Below are 16,425 nucleotides of genomic sequence, written 5' to 3'. Positions count from 1 at the left end.
GAAATTTTATTGTACATGTAGTCAGTAGACAAATAGTTTAAATTACACGAGGCCCCCCATGTCAATTTCAATAGTTCTCGCTCACTGACGTCAAACACAAAGACAACAGCACGAGATTTACATGCATATTTGGCCTACTTAGCGTCAGACACAATAACAGACGCGCACGAGATTTACATATATCATATACATGTACCTAGTAGTGTATCAGCCCTGATACAGGCGTTTTGGACAGGCGAGACAGCGCCTGGGAAGTAGGGCTGTCTCGCCCTCGGGGCTGAGATATCTCTGTCTCGGCCCGTCGTCAAGGGGCTGTCTCGCCCCCAAATTTAAAATCATTATTTCTGTTTAATTAGTGTGAATTCAGAGTAAAATTCATATTTAAGTATTAAAGAGAAACAATATATCTCGAAAAAATTAACCTGATTTTTAAAAAAATATTTATTTATTCTAGAATTTTGAGAAAATTGTTTTAAAAATTGCGCCAAATGATAGCACTTGTGACGTAAGAAAGGTAACTCTTGTTTACTTCTAGGACAGCAACAAATCATGTTTTGAAAAAAGTGGACGTTTATTTGCTTTGACAGTAAGACAATACCAGTTTTTTTCATTTAATGTGTCATTTTTAATTAAATTTTTATCGTAAACAAAACAAATATTTACTATTAATCGCAGACTTGCAAATTGTAAAGTTATAACCCCGGTTCGATACAAAGTGAAAGTAGAATATTTTTAAGTTTGGGACCTTTTTTAAAAATAATTGTTAGGCCTTATCTAATGTGCTTCAAAAAGAAATGTTTCAAAACACCAGGACTATTCTTTTTAATGACCAGACCAGGCAAATCTTACTCTTTATAATACGATTATTCACTGTCAAGCAACATCTTCAGGAACGTCGAAATAAAGAAAGATAACTCTAATTTTCTTACGACACATTCGAAAAATATCTGAATATTTGTTCCATTCTTTGGTTTTAGATATATGATATAAACAACATCACACCACTGTTTTGATCTCGTCCCTGGTATCAGCCCTCGGATGGTCTCGGCCCGCGCCCTCCGGGCTTGGGCCGATACCAACCGCTCGGGCTGATACCAGGGCCGAGATCAAAACAGCAGTGTGATATTCTATATGTATATAAGGCCTCCTTAGCTCTAGAACTATCGATTTGCCTTATTTACATTCCGGTAGAATTATCAAGAAATCAAGTCCACTAACTTTCAAAGATCGAGTTTTATCACAGAGAAAACAAATAGAAAAATATGTAAATAATTATGTTCTTGTACCTCATGTACCATTGTGTGGTCAGAGAGTAAAACTGAGACAGAGAGAGAGAAGGACAAAGACCCATCAATTACTACGTTGCAAGTCTGAAGTAAAATTTAATGGCTATAAACGACAATAATTTGTAACAGTTTCAACCAATACAAAAAAATATCACAGACAGCAAAAAATATGATGTTCTCTTCACAGCTTTGTTGAATCTCCCTGCAACAACAGAAACAAAATGTAAATATTCGATTTCAAAAGCCTACATGATATATGTCGTATGACATATTTAATGTATTAAATATTAATAATCCAACCTTCGTTGTGGAATTATTGGACGGTGCGTCAACTTCAAAGGTAAATACAGGATTAGCTTGGCCGTTAGGACTTGTGGGATCGGGTGAAAGGGAAAATGTAACAGTGTCAGACATTCCACCATCTAGGAAACTGCTGGTTGTAGATACAGATCTTAGCAAATGGTTAGCTTCTTTAATCTGAGATGGAGTAGGAGATGGAATATCATCCTCTTCTTCAGAAGAAGATTCGCGGGCTAAGTCGGGTTGACTTCCAACAGCTCCTATCATGGCGAGCGAAGCAAAGCTAGACATCCCAGACATTATGCTGCTTGTTCTTCGCCTTCCTGTTAATAAAATTCTGAAGCTTTTATCATCATAACTGAAAAGGGTGAAATAAAATAAACTGTGATCGATCTAAAAAAATCAATAAACAATACAAATCTGTTGAGAGGGTACAAAACACAGACCTCTAAAATTTCAAGAGGTTGGATGATGAGCCCAGGGGAAGTAAGCATCACCTGTTTACCACTTATACACGCTATGAGTCTTATGTACATGTAATATTCTCTAGTCAAATTCAGGCCAAGCAATTGTATATAATTAATAAACAAGTCAGCCAAAACTGAATAATGTAACCAGTGTATCCCGTACAAAGCGAAGTGTCAGGGAATTGATCAAAAGACAAAAGGAAAACTTAATTTTGGATCAACTATTACATCCCCTGACATTTTGTTCAGGTAAATTATGTGGTAATTAAACACATTTTAAAATATATTTTAAATAATGACAGGATACGGTTATCTTCAGGTACACTGTTACCTATAGGTGCACATGCAACAATCTCCGGCTCTTTCGCTCCATACTTTCGACATAGGCCTTGTAGCTGCCGAAGTTCAATCTAAGGAAAAAAGTAAGACAATACTAGCTATATGCTCTTACTAATATGACATGAACAATTTGTGTAGTTTGAACTCCCCTTCTCTAAATACAGTCTACTTGTCGACGATGATATCCGCAGCATGTTATTTTTAACTGAATTTGATATTAATGACGAAAATACATATTTCGGCAAAATCAGTCATTATATTTCAGAGGAAACAACAATGTCTTCTTACATGTGTCCATTGCAGTGACTAAATAAAAAAGCCGTGACAAAGTGTTTTACTTTATGTATGAAAATGATTAACTTTATGTGATTTCTTTCTGTTACACTGTAATCTCTGCATACTTGAAGCATTAAAATATATACTTTTTGTCCGACCGTCAATTGTTTGACTATCTCGTTAATATGTTTTTGCATCATAGCCAGATGTTATGGGAAACAATATTACCATTGTTAATGAAATTGTACGTACTTACCCTATATTGTTCTAATTTGTTGGTAAGTTCTTTTTCTCTCTTGACGAGTCGTCTGTATTGCTGTTTAATTACTTTCAGTATTACTAAATCCTTTTCTTTGATCACAAGAACGAAACCTGTAAAGAATCAATTTAACACATTGTGTAGATGTGCATGTTACCAGAAAATTCGAATTCCTTCATATTTCCAGGAATTTCCGCACTTTTCCACTTAAATTTTTGGCTATATCTCGAACATGTTGAATAAAGAGATGAACTGTTTGTCAGCACAACTCCTCATAAACCGCTGCACACAATTTCGTCAAACTTTGCAGATATTTAAGACACAATGTGTCGATGTTTATTTTACCAGGAAATCCCGATTCCTTCATATTTCCAGGAATTTCCGCACTTTTCCACTTAGATTTTTGGCTATATCTTGAAAATGTTGAATAAAGAGATGAACTGTTTGTCAGCACAACTCCTCATAAACCGCTGCACACAATTTCGTCAAACTTTGCAGATATTTAGGACACAATGTGTAGATGTTTATTTTACCAGGAAATTCCGATTCCTTCATTTTTCCGGGAATTTCCGCACTTTTCCAATTAGAGTTTTATTGGCCCAAGGCCACGTTTCACCCGATCACTCTATTGAGACCAGATCGAGATACCCTTTCATACAAAGATCCTTTTAATTTGTTCAAGTTATGGTTTACAAAATTGCAAATTGATTGCATTTAGGTTATTTTTGTGCGAGCCAATTAATGATACATGTGCTTTGTTTGCTCTAAGGAGAAAACTCGCACAATATGAAATTTTGGTAGGTGCATTCTGGAAAATATACTTTTGTGACATTATTTACTGCACATGTAGCCTAAAAATTTTCCGTTTCCCAAATTCACTTCAATAAAATAATTTTATTCGAATTACAGATTTTAAAAATTCTAGTTTCAATATACCGGGTAAATTCTTTTAAAGTCCCCTTAAAAAGGGATTAAATATTTTTATACGATTCGTTTACTTACTATTGACAATTCTTATCACTCTCCAGGGTAAAATTATAATCAAAATGGTGGCCGCCTCTGATCCTGGCTGAGCCCAGATTCCTTCATAAAACGATAGATCTAGGATCCAAGATACAGTTACAACGAAAGCATCAAAAACCTAAGAAAAGGAAAATAAGGGAGTCAACGTTTTAACAAAGAGGTTGAACTAGCACAAGTGTACATTGTAAAGTATCAATAATTGCAGCATGTGCTATTCTGCTTTACACCATGCAAGATTTATATAATGATTTAGAGTTCAAAGCTCACATAATAATAAGGGAAAAATGTACTTGGCCAGATGTATTTCTACCTCTTACCTCTAGTCTGTGATTCAGAAAGTGACTTCCCATCGCGAAGATTTTCAAAAATGTCTGAAATATTGAACCTATTAAAAGTTAACGCTCTTTTAAGAACCCTCTCTACACTGCACACTAAAGAGTTCTGATTCTAAGGTATTTTTCTGCAGTTAGAGTGATCTGCCCTTAGATATAAATTCTAAAAAATAAAAATTTACAATATATTACTCAATCTGTAATGAATTCAAGTATTCTTAACATTTTAAAAGGCCAAGATAAATTAATTGAACGTGTTGTTTACATGATTGTATTTTCTCCATTGAAGTTATTCACAGTGATTTCTATTCACTTATACTCTGTTGTCTTTGAACATTTTTCCCGGGGGTAAAAGCCACGCACCATATGGTGAAAATTAAATAAATAAGCTCAATATTAACTCCTTTATACAATATATTTTTCTCCATGTCCAAAAAATATTTTGCACTTGTGTAGAGAGGGTCCTTAATTAAATAGAAATAAAATAGGAAATTTAATTGATAGCTTCTCACTTCTTCGAGTACATCGAAATCATAATCAACAACGATTCTTTTACTGTCACATTAGATTTTTTTTAATCATACGAGGGTTGTCCGTAAAGTTCGTTGACAACATTGATAATTACTGACAAAATAAAACTGCTAAAATAGATGAAACTATTATTTTCCTTAAATTCGTGTTTCAGTTTATTTATATCATATGCAAGTTTTTAACAAAAACAAAGCACAAATAGTTTTCATTTTTATCAGATTCAAAAAATACACATACTCATACCCGGAGCACAAAAACGAAAATTCTTGACGTTACCCGATGTCAAAAATTTAATACGAGTACATGTAACTTTTCTCAACACAGCAACCATATAACTCAATACATTTCTTCTATCGTTTTAACCACTCATAAAAATATGCACAAAATGTTCAGGTTTTATACGCAAAATGATAATAAACAATGCCTGTCTCATATCCTGTAATCATCCAACCTCTGTCCGCGTACAAACAAAATCATTTACGGAAATATGGAAAAGTCACGTTACGAAATTCATTTTTACAGCACTGCATTCTCGGAATAATGGTTTTTCTTCACACATGTTATCCTGTAAACTGTTCCTTTCGTCCGAAAATATTACATACTACTTAAATACTGATAAACGGCTTCTTTTACTATGTTTTCCCGACTGTTCACATAATTTATTGGTCTCTGTGGGTGTTTTTCCGATGTTTACGCAGAATTTTATCACTGCTCCGCCTTTTCCGAGAACGTCCCTTTTCTGAACAATTCCGATCCGTGTTGATATGTTCTACCTTTGATTGCTTACTTTGAACTTTCAAATTTTGCAGGTTTAACGTAGTAACTTCTGTCAACCTCATAATGTAAAAGTCATCCAGATTTACGCAGAATTTTATAAAATTCAAATGAAATTTATGAAGTGATAAATAATTTTAAATTAATATTTTGCGCTGTTCCCGGTCTCCATTTCATGTCCAGTTATGAAGCCATAAATGTAATTAAACATTTGAAATTGAATACAACTTTAGATTTTTCAATTCACATTTAGTAAAGGATTAGAAATATGCCAATAATAAATATCAATGACACAACTTTTATTTAACTTTTAGGTTGTCCACGAACCCTCGTACAACATGTTTGTATCCCTATTCGGAACGATATGTCATCTTTATTGTGATTTTCTTTAAAATCGCGATAAGCCACTCTGAATTGTTACAATACTTAAGAGTGATGGAAATTATCATGATTGTCTTGTTCATTACCTCAAATACAAGAAGCGACAAAATCACTAGACTCCCTAGATGAAAGGCGTGTGTAAGGGTTTCAACCAAAGTGTGTTCTGCGTGTGCGTCATCGCCAGAAGCGGAAGCTCTTTTGGATCTGTGGTGTATCACATCTCGTCTTCCGGTGTCCTTAATGAGATAAATCACTATGTGACTCGGAAATTTTCAATGAAAATTGAAGTATTGACACTGAAAATTCGTCACAAAATACTCAGAAATTCATTTTTTGTTTAAATACTTGACGGTATGTAAAAAATATTTTGGATATTCCACAAAACTTTTTTAAAATACTCTACAATACTTTCTCTTGAAAAACATTCACTTTATTCCTAAGCTTGATTGTGGCTTGTTCGATTGTTTTCTTACATCACTGAGATAGGTATCTCTGTTGTGATCATCGTGACTCTGAATGATGGAACTGTTTGAATAACATGAATGTTTCTTAACACTTTCTATTGCCTGTTCGAGGGTAGGTGAATGTCCGTCCACCGTTGTGTAGTTGGCTTTCGGACAAACTTTCATTAAAACAGCCACTGTACTTTCTTTCAGAACATCACTGTCGTGTAATTTTTCTGAAATTTGTTTCAACGTTTCATAGGGGCAATAATGATTAAATTTATTTTGTATTCATTTCAAAATAGTATGAGGACTTTTATGTGCTCAATATTAAATACAAGCTAAGGTCATTGAAGTTGGGTTTAGCAACTTGAAATTAACAATGTACTTCAAATAACAGAAATATGCATTCAATAATATCAATTAATAACAGAAAATGCATTTAATATTAATTTTGTAATACATTTGAAAGAAATTTTTAGCCCCCTCTCACCTTGAGCTTTCTTTTAATCTATGCATAAAGTTCATGAACCCCATTTCACTGACCCATACTGACCTGACATGATGAGTATATCGCATATGATTTGTCCCAGCACACAGCCAGCATCGAGAGCACTGAGGACACAGACTGTGATGAGGACTACGTGAGTATGTAGAAGCTGAGATAGTCGTCTACGGCATCTACAAAATTGTTTCCATGGCTTATCAATCCAACTATTACTAATGTCTTACCACAATTTTTTTTATTAATATAGAAAATTTGTGGGAAGGCAGTATGTGAGGTTTTGTTAGATTTGTCATCTTAGGAAGGTATAGCAGGTCATCTTACATTAAATGTTTTTGCCCTCTCCCGAGCAATTGGCTAAAACGGCCCGACTCAAACCTTTTATTTACTTCCAAGAAACTGATATTTTTTTTATTTTAACCTTTATTTTCTCGTTCCGTCAACGTGGTTGTTGAAATTTTCTGAGAAAAAATCCCACTTACCTTTCTACATGTACCTCGGTCGGAAGAGGGCAATTTTTTAATAAAGATAGCCTCATAGAAAAATACAAAATTGCTTGAGTAATGAAAGAATCCAATATGATATTTTAAAAAACGCGAATGAACTTGCGCATATGTGTTGTAAAAAATTAATATGGCTCCATCCTTCAGAAAACTTTTCCCGCAAGATATAATTTGCTTAAACTCACAATTAAATGAATTATCAAAAAATCAAGAAAATGTGTATTTTCTACATATGGAGATGATTGAATTGATATATGCTGTAGGTAATAGGAGGAATCAACATTGTATTTAAGTTCCTTTTAATGTTTTTCTGATACTCTGAACACGGCACATGTGCAAGGAGTAATTAAAAGATTTTATTTTTATCTCTCATGAAAATGCATGGTCAAATAAAGGCTCTAAGCCTTCTTTTCTTGTGCCTCTTTTATAATATCCATTCGAAATGAAATCTTGGACTATCTCATGCCGTTTAATTTGTTATTCAATAAAGATGTTAACTTTAATCTAAGCATTGATTTCACGCACTTGTTGCCATATGGTAAAGTTGGAGGTCCAGGGTTATATTTTTGCTGCGCCGCGTCAAATCTTAGACGAAACATGCGTGCGCCAAGTAATGTTAAAAGTCGTGGGTTTTGAACCCCTGCAACAGGATGTTTAATCCTTACATAGATTATTTTGTTTCTTAGTTTGGTTCCACACGCGTGTGTAAAGGTCGACAACGCCAGATTTATTTACAGATAAAGCATTACTTTCATTGTATTTACAATTCGATATCCAGCTTTTAATGATTTCCTGCAACTGAAATATTTTGCAGCGATATGCCCTTCCTATAGGAGTTTTTCTCTGCTTTTCTGGTCTTCCATATAAATCCATCACGTATTTCTGTATAGCTCTATCCAATTGAGAGTATTTCCAATTACTTCAGTATTCAAAAAGCATGAACTCCGTTACCCGATTACAACATTGTACGTCACTTTCAGAGCCTTTCAGGTGTAACGGTTTGATCATTTTATTATCGAGTTGACCAACCATGACAAAGTTTCAGTGATCGGGATGTCGAGGGTTCGATTGATCTAGTCGATTAAAAACGTTGGTGGCAACTGTTCCTTCACCGAGTGCTTGGCATTATGCAATATTGGAATCTTTATTTTTTAAAAAAGCTTGTTCGACGTGTAATATTTGGAAATATTTATAAAAATTTCGTCAGTCTTTTCCCCAAAATATCACAATAATATCATGATATTTTTACAAGAAATTTTTACAATGATTTTAAATGAATAGTCAATATCGTTCTTTAAAAAAATATGCTAGAAAAACAAAATTTCACTTTTTAAAATTTTTATGTAAATAAAAATAATCATGTTTGGATGGTAAGATGACGTTCTTTTCATCTTTAACAAATTTATTAGATTTTCTGTAATTGTAATCTGAAAGATTGAACAAATAAATGAATAATTTCTGGACTTTATATGTACCTAAATACCGGTATTTAGGTCTCCGTATCACGATACGTATCATGCAACAAAAAATCGCGATATACCGGTATACCGATAAAATCGCACATCCCCATAAAATAACCTTGTTTTCAAAATTATATAAATAAAGATTGGGTAGTATTTTGGACGACTTGTTTCATACCAAATAATGTATTTTTATACAGATTTTGTTGACTACGGAAAGTTCCGTTTTTCATAACAATACAAACGGCTTACAGTGGATGTGTCCGATCAACGGGATGCCTACTACTACTAGGTACCTTATCCCTCCACTGGAATTTCCAGGGATCCGTGATTTATATCCTTTTTCGCGTATTTGTTTTCCTTATAAATGTTTGAGATCGACCACTTCGCTATCTATATCTTCTACATTAAAACAATTTTTGTTTAAAGCATTTAATTTCTACCTTTTTATCTACAAGGAAGGAGCAAAATTACGTACCCTTAAACTAAATTATGCTGTAATAGGAGCTTTTACCTCTGTGCCTTCGACTTCTTCCTTATTTTAAGTTTCCGATTTATTGCCAATGCCTTGTCCCGACGCAACTGAACACCATTGAGAATGTTGTCATTCGTGGAAAATGCGTTGCCATTCTGTAATGCACCGTGCCCCATACCCAAGTTATGTTCTTGCACTAATATGTCACTGCATATAGCAATAAATGAAACGTGGAGTCGCTTTACATATGGCAAATAATATTTGAACAAACTAGTGTAGATTTATAACTTTTAGTTCATCTGTTAGCTTTGATAACTATAAATATGTTGAAGTAGATGGTATTTCTTTGTACTGAATTTTGGACTGGAGCGGGATTATCTAAATGATGTCAATAAACAAGGAAATGTGGGCAAATTCTGATCTATTAGACGTGCCTCATAAATTTTTAGAAACAATCCCTGAATCATTTATTGAACATATTCATGTAGTAGTACATATTAAATTATTATAAGGAAATTTTTCTAAATTAAATTTGTAAAATTTTTAATTTGATGAAGATCTTTTATAAAAGACAGTCAATTTCTTTATTTTGAAAGAATTGAATTGATTTTGATTTAAGAAATTAAAAACTAGAGGCCGGAGTCAAGTGCTTGTTGAGAACAAGGAAATGATGAGAATTATATAGTGAGGACATATATGATTGCAAATAAATATGTAGGAATATTGGAAAGAGTTTTTATTAACGAAAATCTTTAATTTTTCCTTGAAAACTTCAAAAAGTTCAAATCTGGACCATTTCTACCGCCGGGTCGAGGCGGAGGGGACATACTCAAGGGGGGGGGGGGTATTAAGGTTAAAATCAGAATTAAAACTCAACATATCACTTTCTGACTTTTTTGTTAAAAAAGGTGTCTCCAATCAATCAAAAACATGTGTTTGCTGTGGTCTGACTCTAATTAAGAGTTTTCATTATTGCATATTATAATGGGTTCAGAACAGGTTTTTGTTCTTACTGATTTTCAAACAAATTTTCAGGGTGCATCATTTCAACAAGTCGGGAAGCAGTTCCATATGAATAATATTATTTTGGTTTTGATAATATAACAGTGTATATACTGTGAAGCTGTGAACACAATCAAATAATTTAATAAATGTATAATGCATGTATTTGCCATTGATAGTAACATTTTTAAAAATGCATTTGTACTTTTGTCAATGTTTTCATTGAAAGAGATGGGTGGATGTTCAAATGTATGTAGAATGATGTTTATTTTCGAGTCAATGGAACTTACTACCACTATAATTTTAAATATATAATGTCCCCCCGATTCCGATGCATGTGTTATGAAATTTATAAAAACTGCACAAATCGTGGTTAGACATGCATGGGTCAACATAGTAAAATTACTAAAATCCTTTTGGCCTTCCGAAGCCACCACCTCCTAAAAGAAAATTTTCTGGAAATGTTTTCTACCTTGCAAACGTAACCAATATTATTGATCATTTCTTTATTTAAAAAAAATAAAAATTAAGAACAAAAATATTTAGACTAGGGTGGATCGTAGCTAGAAATTATATAATTAAAAAAAACAGTCACATGTATTGAACATGCTTTCAATGCATTTTTCCCCCTTCCGTTTAAATATACATTCGTGTACATGCAATTCTGAATGACTAAGATTTATAGATACAGTTAAAGGACAATATATATCGTATATTGTATTTAAAATTACATTTTTAAAAATCTCAATGCATTTTTTAAACACGGGAAGAAATAAATATATTAGCATCATTTTGAATACATTTTGCAAGTACGGGGAATGCATGTCGGGGGATGCATGTCAACCTTTCAAATTTTAATATACAATCGTGCATGTCATTCTTCGTTTATCTTAACAAAACTCATTTAACACAGGGTAGTATTTCGATTGGGCACCATATATTGTTCATCTCCAGTTGATGAGTGCATGCGACCTGTCAGCTTAAGATCAACGTGAGGATCAAAATTTATTGTGCCCTCTTGATTTTGACTGTTGCATAAGTAAAAAAAACATAAACAGCTATCAAACTGGTGCATTTTAATGAAATATTACACATTATAATGGTTTATGAACAAAGTATACTAGTATTTAGTTATTGCACATTTTGAATTCCGATATTTTTTGAATAATTTTTATTTCTTTTTACAGCGAAATTCGTACTTTGGACAGTAAAAATCGTACACGTGCTCAGTTTCGGTTTGTTTACCTATAGCAATATAACGATTTGTCAAAATGAAGACAACAGGTAAATATTACTAGTGATAATCCCCCACTCCGAAATCTTCTCCAGACGACAAGTTCCCGGCCCACTGATAAGGCAAATAAATAAATCCAGAGCAGTAAATGCTTCATTTTCTTAATAATTTTTAACTGATCAAACCGGGATTAAGTTTCGTACACAAAATTTAGTTAATTGAAAATAAAGAAGATTTATTGATTTTATGTTGTTTAACGCCCCTCTCGAGAAATTTTCATTCATATGGAGACACCACCACTTGCTGTTGGAGAAGTGCAATTGGTGGCCTTTACATGGCAATTAGGGCCATTGAACAGTGAAAGATTTTTTTCGTGCCAGCACCTACTGCGACACGGGACCTCGGTTTATACGGTTTCATCCGAAGGTCTGGTCTCCACGTCCCACAGTGGGATTCGAACCCGCGACGTATGAATGAACTTCTTACTTCGCGACTCTAGAGCAGACGTTCTTACCGCTAGTGCTAGACCACAGGTAGTTATATATACATATATATAATGTACAGTGGGGTATTTTTTTGTGGACGGATTATTTTGGGTTTTTAACGATTTTTTCCTGTACACATGATGAATAAGTGTAATGAATATAAGTTGTGAAAAAAATTCCAACAAGCGTCTTGAATAATAAAATTCTGCATATAACATGTTAGAGAAGTGTCAATATAAGTGTACTTGTAGTAGTGTCTGGACATTCATTTAAGTTATTTAGATTTTGCTTCTGCTCTAAAATAAATTTATTGATTTGGAATCCGCATTGAAAATATCGCTGCGATTGGATTTTTGTCTTTTAAACCTTGTCTTTGTTGTAGAAAATTCAGTTATATTTCAGCTAATTTGTGTTTGCATTTCAGATATCTTAAATTCTTCTAAATAAAAGATGTTCTTTAAGAATTCGAAGTTAAGAAAATGTCAATGATGGTACTTGTATTTGCAAGTAGTCCAGCATCCCATTTATGTTTAATATTTTATGTTTTATAGTCTCCAACATTAAGGATTTTTTAATTGTAAATATAATATAAGCGAGGATAGAGCTAGGTTCATTTCACTGAAATCATCTCAACAAAATTCAAGTTTTTTTTTTCAAAAACGCTACTCCGAGGGGGGGGGGGGGGGGGGGGGGGGGGTAGTTCCCCCCCTTTTTTGCAAATACTAGTATATACATAATGTAGGCATTGAAAATTGGATTTTACCTTTTTTGTTGGTTTAGCCCCCCCCCCCCCTCCTTTCAATTTGTTTCCGACGCCTATGATAAATGTAATCTAATTGAAACGTTATATACTTAATTTTCAAATTTTGTAAAATTCTAAATTTAAACATGCACATGGATACAGCTCAACGCACATTTTAAACTCGCATGGTTCTTCGCACAAATTAAGATCACATTGTTGTAATGCAAAATTTGTAACGTAACAACAAAATATATTTTAAAGGTTATTTATAAATTAATTTTAATCTTTTTTCCATTACTTTAAATATATCTCACACATAATAATTGGTAGGATTTTAATATACTCTTGGATGATGGATTATGACAGTTCCCAAATGGTTTTTTATGGTTTCTCGTCAAATGCAGCCATCTTTGTATCTGTTCATTTTGAAGCAAATTTTTGCCTTGCCTAAATACAGAAACAGTGCAGTTTATGCAACTTCTGTATTTTCTCCTTGGGACAGGGTACCCTGTATATGAAACAAGTGCCTGTGGTTCTCGTTCTCTTACATACAAAATATGTCTTATTTATGATTAAGTTTTTCTATTCTTCTATTGGAATAACAAATACATTTAAAATTATATTACCACAAAAAATAACTTATCTCCTACACAGAAAAGTTACACGAGTTTTCTTTATCAATATTTTTTTCAATGGGAACGTTGTTAACGTATTTTAACTGAGGTAAAATTACACTCTTTAAAATGTCTCAAGAAATTTTGCAGTTAGAAAACTTCGTACATTTCTTCAACTTTTATAAGTTATATTGAAATCTAAACGTTGCATTTTCCCATTCTTTACCAAGTTATGTGGTTTGACCTAACATTATGTTAATTAACGAGGCAAATATCATATTTGGTGAAAGAGGCGCCAATTTAAGCAATGATATTTTTATTTTGGGGAAAAACTGTTTCGTGTGTTATTTATCCTTTTAATAAGTAATTTTTACTTTTGTTTAGAATTACCAAAATACATGTAAATATCCTTTCAGGTTTTTTTTTTTCACATCGTATTACAAAATGAAATATCAACGATCTCGTAATCCATCAAATAATAACCATCTGCCTTGAATATTTAAAAGTATCTTCCATCTGCATTGAATGAATATATTTTTCTTGTTACTATAACATTGTTGAAATATAATGTAAAACTTCTTTTTTTTTTAGAAAAAGGAAAAGGTCCTTTATTTTTTTTTACTCGTATTAAAACAGCATTCCTCGCCAATACAGAGATCCAAATTAGCAATGGAGTGATCTTTTTCACACACTGCAACAAAGAATTTTTGGTTTCCGAAAAGTCATGTCCAAGAATCGGCTTCCACGTCCCGCACTTCGAACCACCGGTGTTAGGATCAACTCCTTTCTCTGCAACTCTCAACCTTACTCTTTAATCACTTCGCAGAACTGGCGACTATATTCCATTTGTATATCGCAGATGACTTTTTCCCCAAATTGTATTAAATTTAAAACACCCAACAAGATTGCATCAATATTAGATAATTCCTTTTAAGAAGACACATTTAGGCATTACCTTTTCGTTTTCCTTGGCTTTTTTTGCTGTCCTTCTGGAATTTTTCCATTTTGTATTAGTTCTGGTTTTCCTTTTTCCGACTCGTTGTTATTCAAAGTCATCATTAAATTGTTAATAAATAAAAAATATTGATATGATGTTGAGAAATATTCATATACATGAATATAGCTTAGGAATTCAGAATGAACATATGAAACTATTTTATAATGTATACCACGCTAGTATAGTCAAAGTTTTCATTTTTGCAAATGTTATAGTCAGAATCCAAACGTGTGAATGAAGCCTGCCTATGTGTTTTCGCTTAAATGAAACGTTTGTCATAAATTCTGTCTACTTGAAAAGTGACATCATGCTTCTGCATCGGATTTTATTTACCTATACAGTAACAGAAAGTAGACCTCCTCTCCAAAACGAGTTCAAGAGTTTTTATTATCATTGCTTTGTCGAAAAAACTTCGAAGGACGGACAGACAACCAACCTATTGTGTGCGTGAAAAATTATAACAAATCGTTGGCATATTAAGACACAGGAAACTTACTGAAAAATTGAAAGTTTGCATATTTAAATTATATAAATCATTTGTTTGGTTTTACAACAGACTCGATCGCAAAGGGCGGTTCTTGCAAGAAATTTTGAAAAAAAAAGACCAGCATCTTTCCTATACCCAATACCCATGGCAAGTTATAAAATGGAAAACAAGGAAGAATCCAAATAAATCCGATCCATTTATAGGCATACGAAGAAACCTTAAATTGGACGGAGGGGCTGTATAAATAATAATTGGAAATGTGTGGAAAAATTTAAATGCATAACACGCAAGTTTTATTATAAAAGTTGTGTGCAGGATAATAAGTTTTACGAAAAGTCTTGTCATGATTACTTAGACTTAAAGATTAGGTACATGTGCACTAAAATTCCTTTCGCTTGTTGTGGAACACTTGTGTCCGTTCAAAAATGGGAAATTCAAGGAGCATAACCTTGGCAAAGGGGCTTGATCGTACCAAAACAGAACTTGAACTATTCTTATTATTGGCCGCAGCAGCGGCCAATCTATTTGTGGTTGTGTTAGAAAGTGCACATGGGGAAACGAGACGTCATTTTTTATTAGACCAGTAAAATAATTCTTAATTGATAACATGTATAAATCATGACATGAGTAAAATATCTTAAAAACTTGCTTTAAACTAAGCATTGATTAATATTATGTTTCAGTTTCATTTTCCTTTCACAATAGATAATTAGTAATTTATGATTAAATAAAAAGAATTTGCAATAGGTACTCCCCAGCCTGGGAGTGTATAGGATATGAAAGGAAATCGTCATGATTTTCCGGATAATAATGACGTGATAAAATTGCATGGTGAATAAAAATTGAAAAGTCGTTCAACTAGTGAAAATTGTTTCGAATTATTACTGCAGCTGCGAATGACACAAGGATAATTGTTCTATACATTTTGAACCGCGCGTTGCAGCATAGCCTATTCTAGATCTGCAGAACCATGGGCATTATAACGTGACAAAGATCCGGGGTATCAGCACGTGTTCATCTTGAAAGGCCTACATCTTCATTTTGATTTCTTATAATTGACTTTATCAAATCGATGAATCCGTTTGATGAGCAAAAGTACTGAAATTTTTATTCATTTAATTTCTAAAAATTATTTATTTTGCTTTGAAGAAAGTGTGAAACAAAAATAACCACTATTACAGCTTTGAATATCCTGTGCTTTCTTTCAATGGGTGCTTTTAAAATTGTGAAAGTACTTTTTGAAATGCTAAATTTTGTTTAGGGCCGATTTGATGCTTTGCATCAATTAACTTGTGTTAAATCTGAATACTAAATTGCATTTCAATATGTACAACCTCTGCTAAGAAAATGACGGAAGTGCAACAACAGTCATCAGCAAAGCAATATAGCCCCTTCTTGGAAGGAGGCATAAAAATCTTATAAAGAGGACAATTGTATAATGTATTTACATATACAATGAATGAATTGTTAATATTATTTCTAGGTTGGGGACATTTATGTAATTGTTGGT

The 16,425-nt window shown here is 33.1% G+C and overlaps 1 protein-coding gene across 2 annotated transcripts; it reads right to left on the bottom strand.

The window, feature by feature from the left end:
• Positions 1–1,437: 1,437 nt before the first annotated feature.
• On the bottom strand, positions 1,438–14,745 carry LOC134267592 (uncharacterized). 2 transcript variants are annotated; one of them, XM_062749795.1, is made up of 10 exons: positions 14,387–14,745; positions 6,968–7,092; positions 6,442–6,647; positions 6,055–6,204; positions 4,268–4,321; positions 3,930–4,068; positions 2,925–3,040; positions 2,385–2,463; positions 1,587–1,909; positions 1,438–1,488 (listed from the first exon to the last, which is right to left on the bottom strand). In XM_062749795.1, exons 1-10 carry the CDS (start codon positions 14,488–14,490, stop codon positions 1,468–1,470), a joined length of 1,317 nt encoding a protein of 438 aa, XP_062605779.1. In that variant the 5' UTR covers positions 14,491–14,745; the 3' UTR covers positions 1,438–1,467. The 2 variants fall into 2 exon arrangements, with proteins under 2 accessions (XP_062605779.1, XP_062605778.1); XM_062749794.1 differs by lacking the exon at positions 14,387–14,745 and adding an exon at positions 9,394–9,613.
• Positions 14,746–16,425: the final 1,680 nt, after the last annotated feature.

Source organism: Saccostrea cucullata, unplaced genomic scaffold (genome assembly GCF_032062105.1).
Source record: "Saccostrea cucullata isolate Sc308-1 unplaced genomic scaffold, CSIRO_AGI_Scuc_v1 ctg1078, whole genome shotgun sequence".
Taxonomy (NCBI): domain Eukaryota; kingdom Metazoa; phylum Mollusca; class Bivalvia; order Ostreida; family Ostreidae; genus Saccostrea; species Saccostrea cuccullata.
This window is presented reverse-complemented; position numbering and strand designations above follow the sequence as displayed.

Excerpts from the sequence above, each read along its gene's own strand:
- LOC134267592 (XM_062749794.1), bottom strand. The coding sequence starts at position 9,530 with ATGGGGCACGGTGCATTACAGAATGGCAACGCATTTTCCACGAATGAC. Across the intron at positions 7,093-9,393 it reads AAGAAGTCGAAGGCACAGAG|ATGCCGTAGACGACTATCTC; the intron begins GTAAAAGCTCCT and ends ACAATTTTGTAG. Across the intron at positions 6,648-6,967 it reads CGATATACTCATCATGTCAG|AAAAATTACACGACAGTGAT; the intron begins GTCAGTATGGGT and ends AACAAATTTCAG.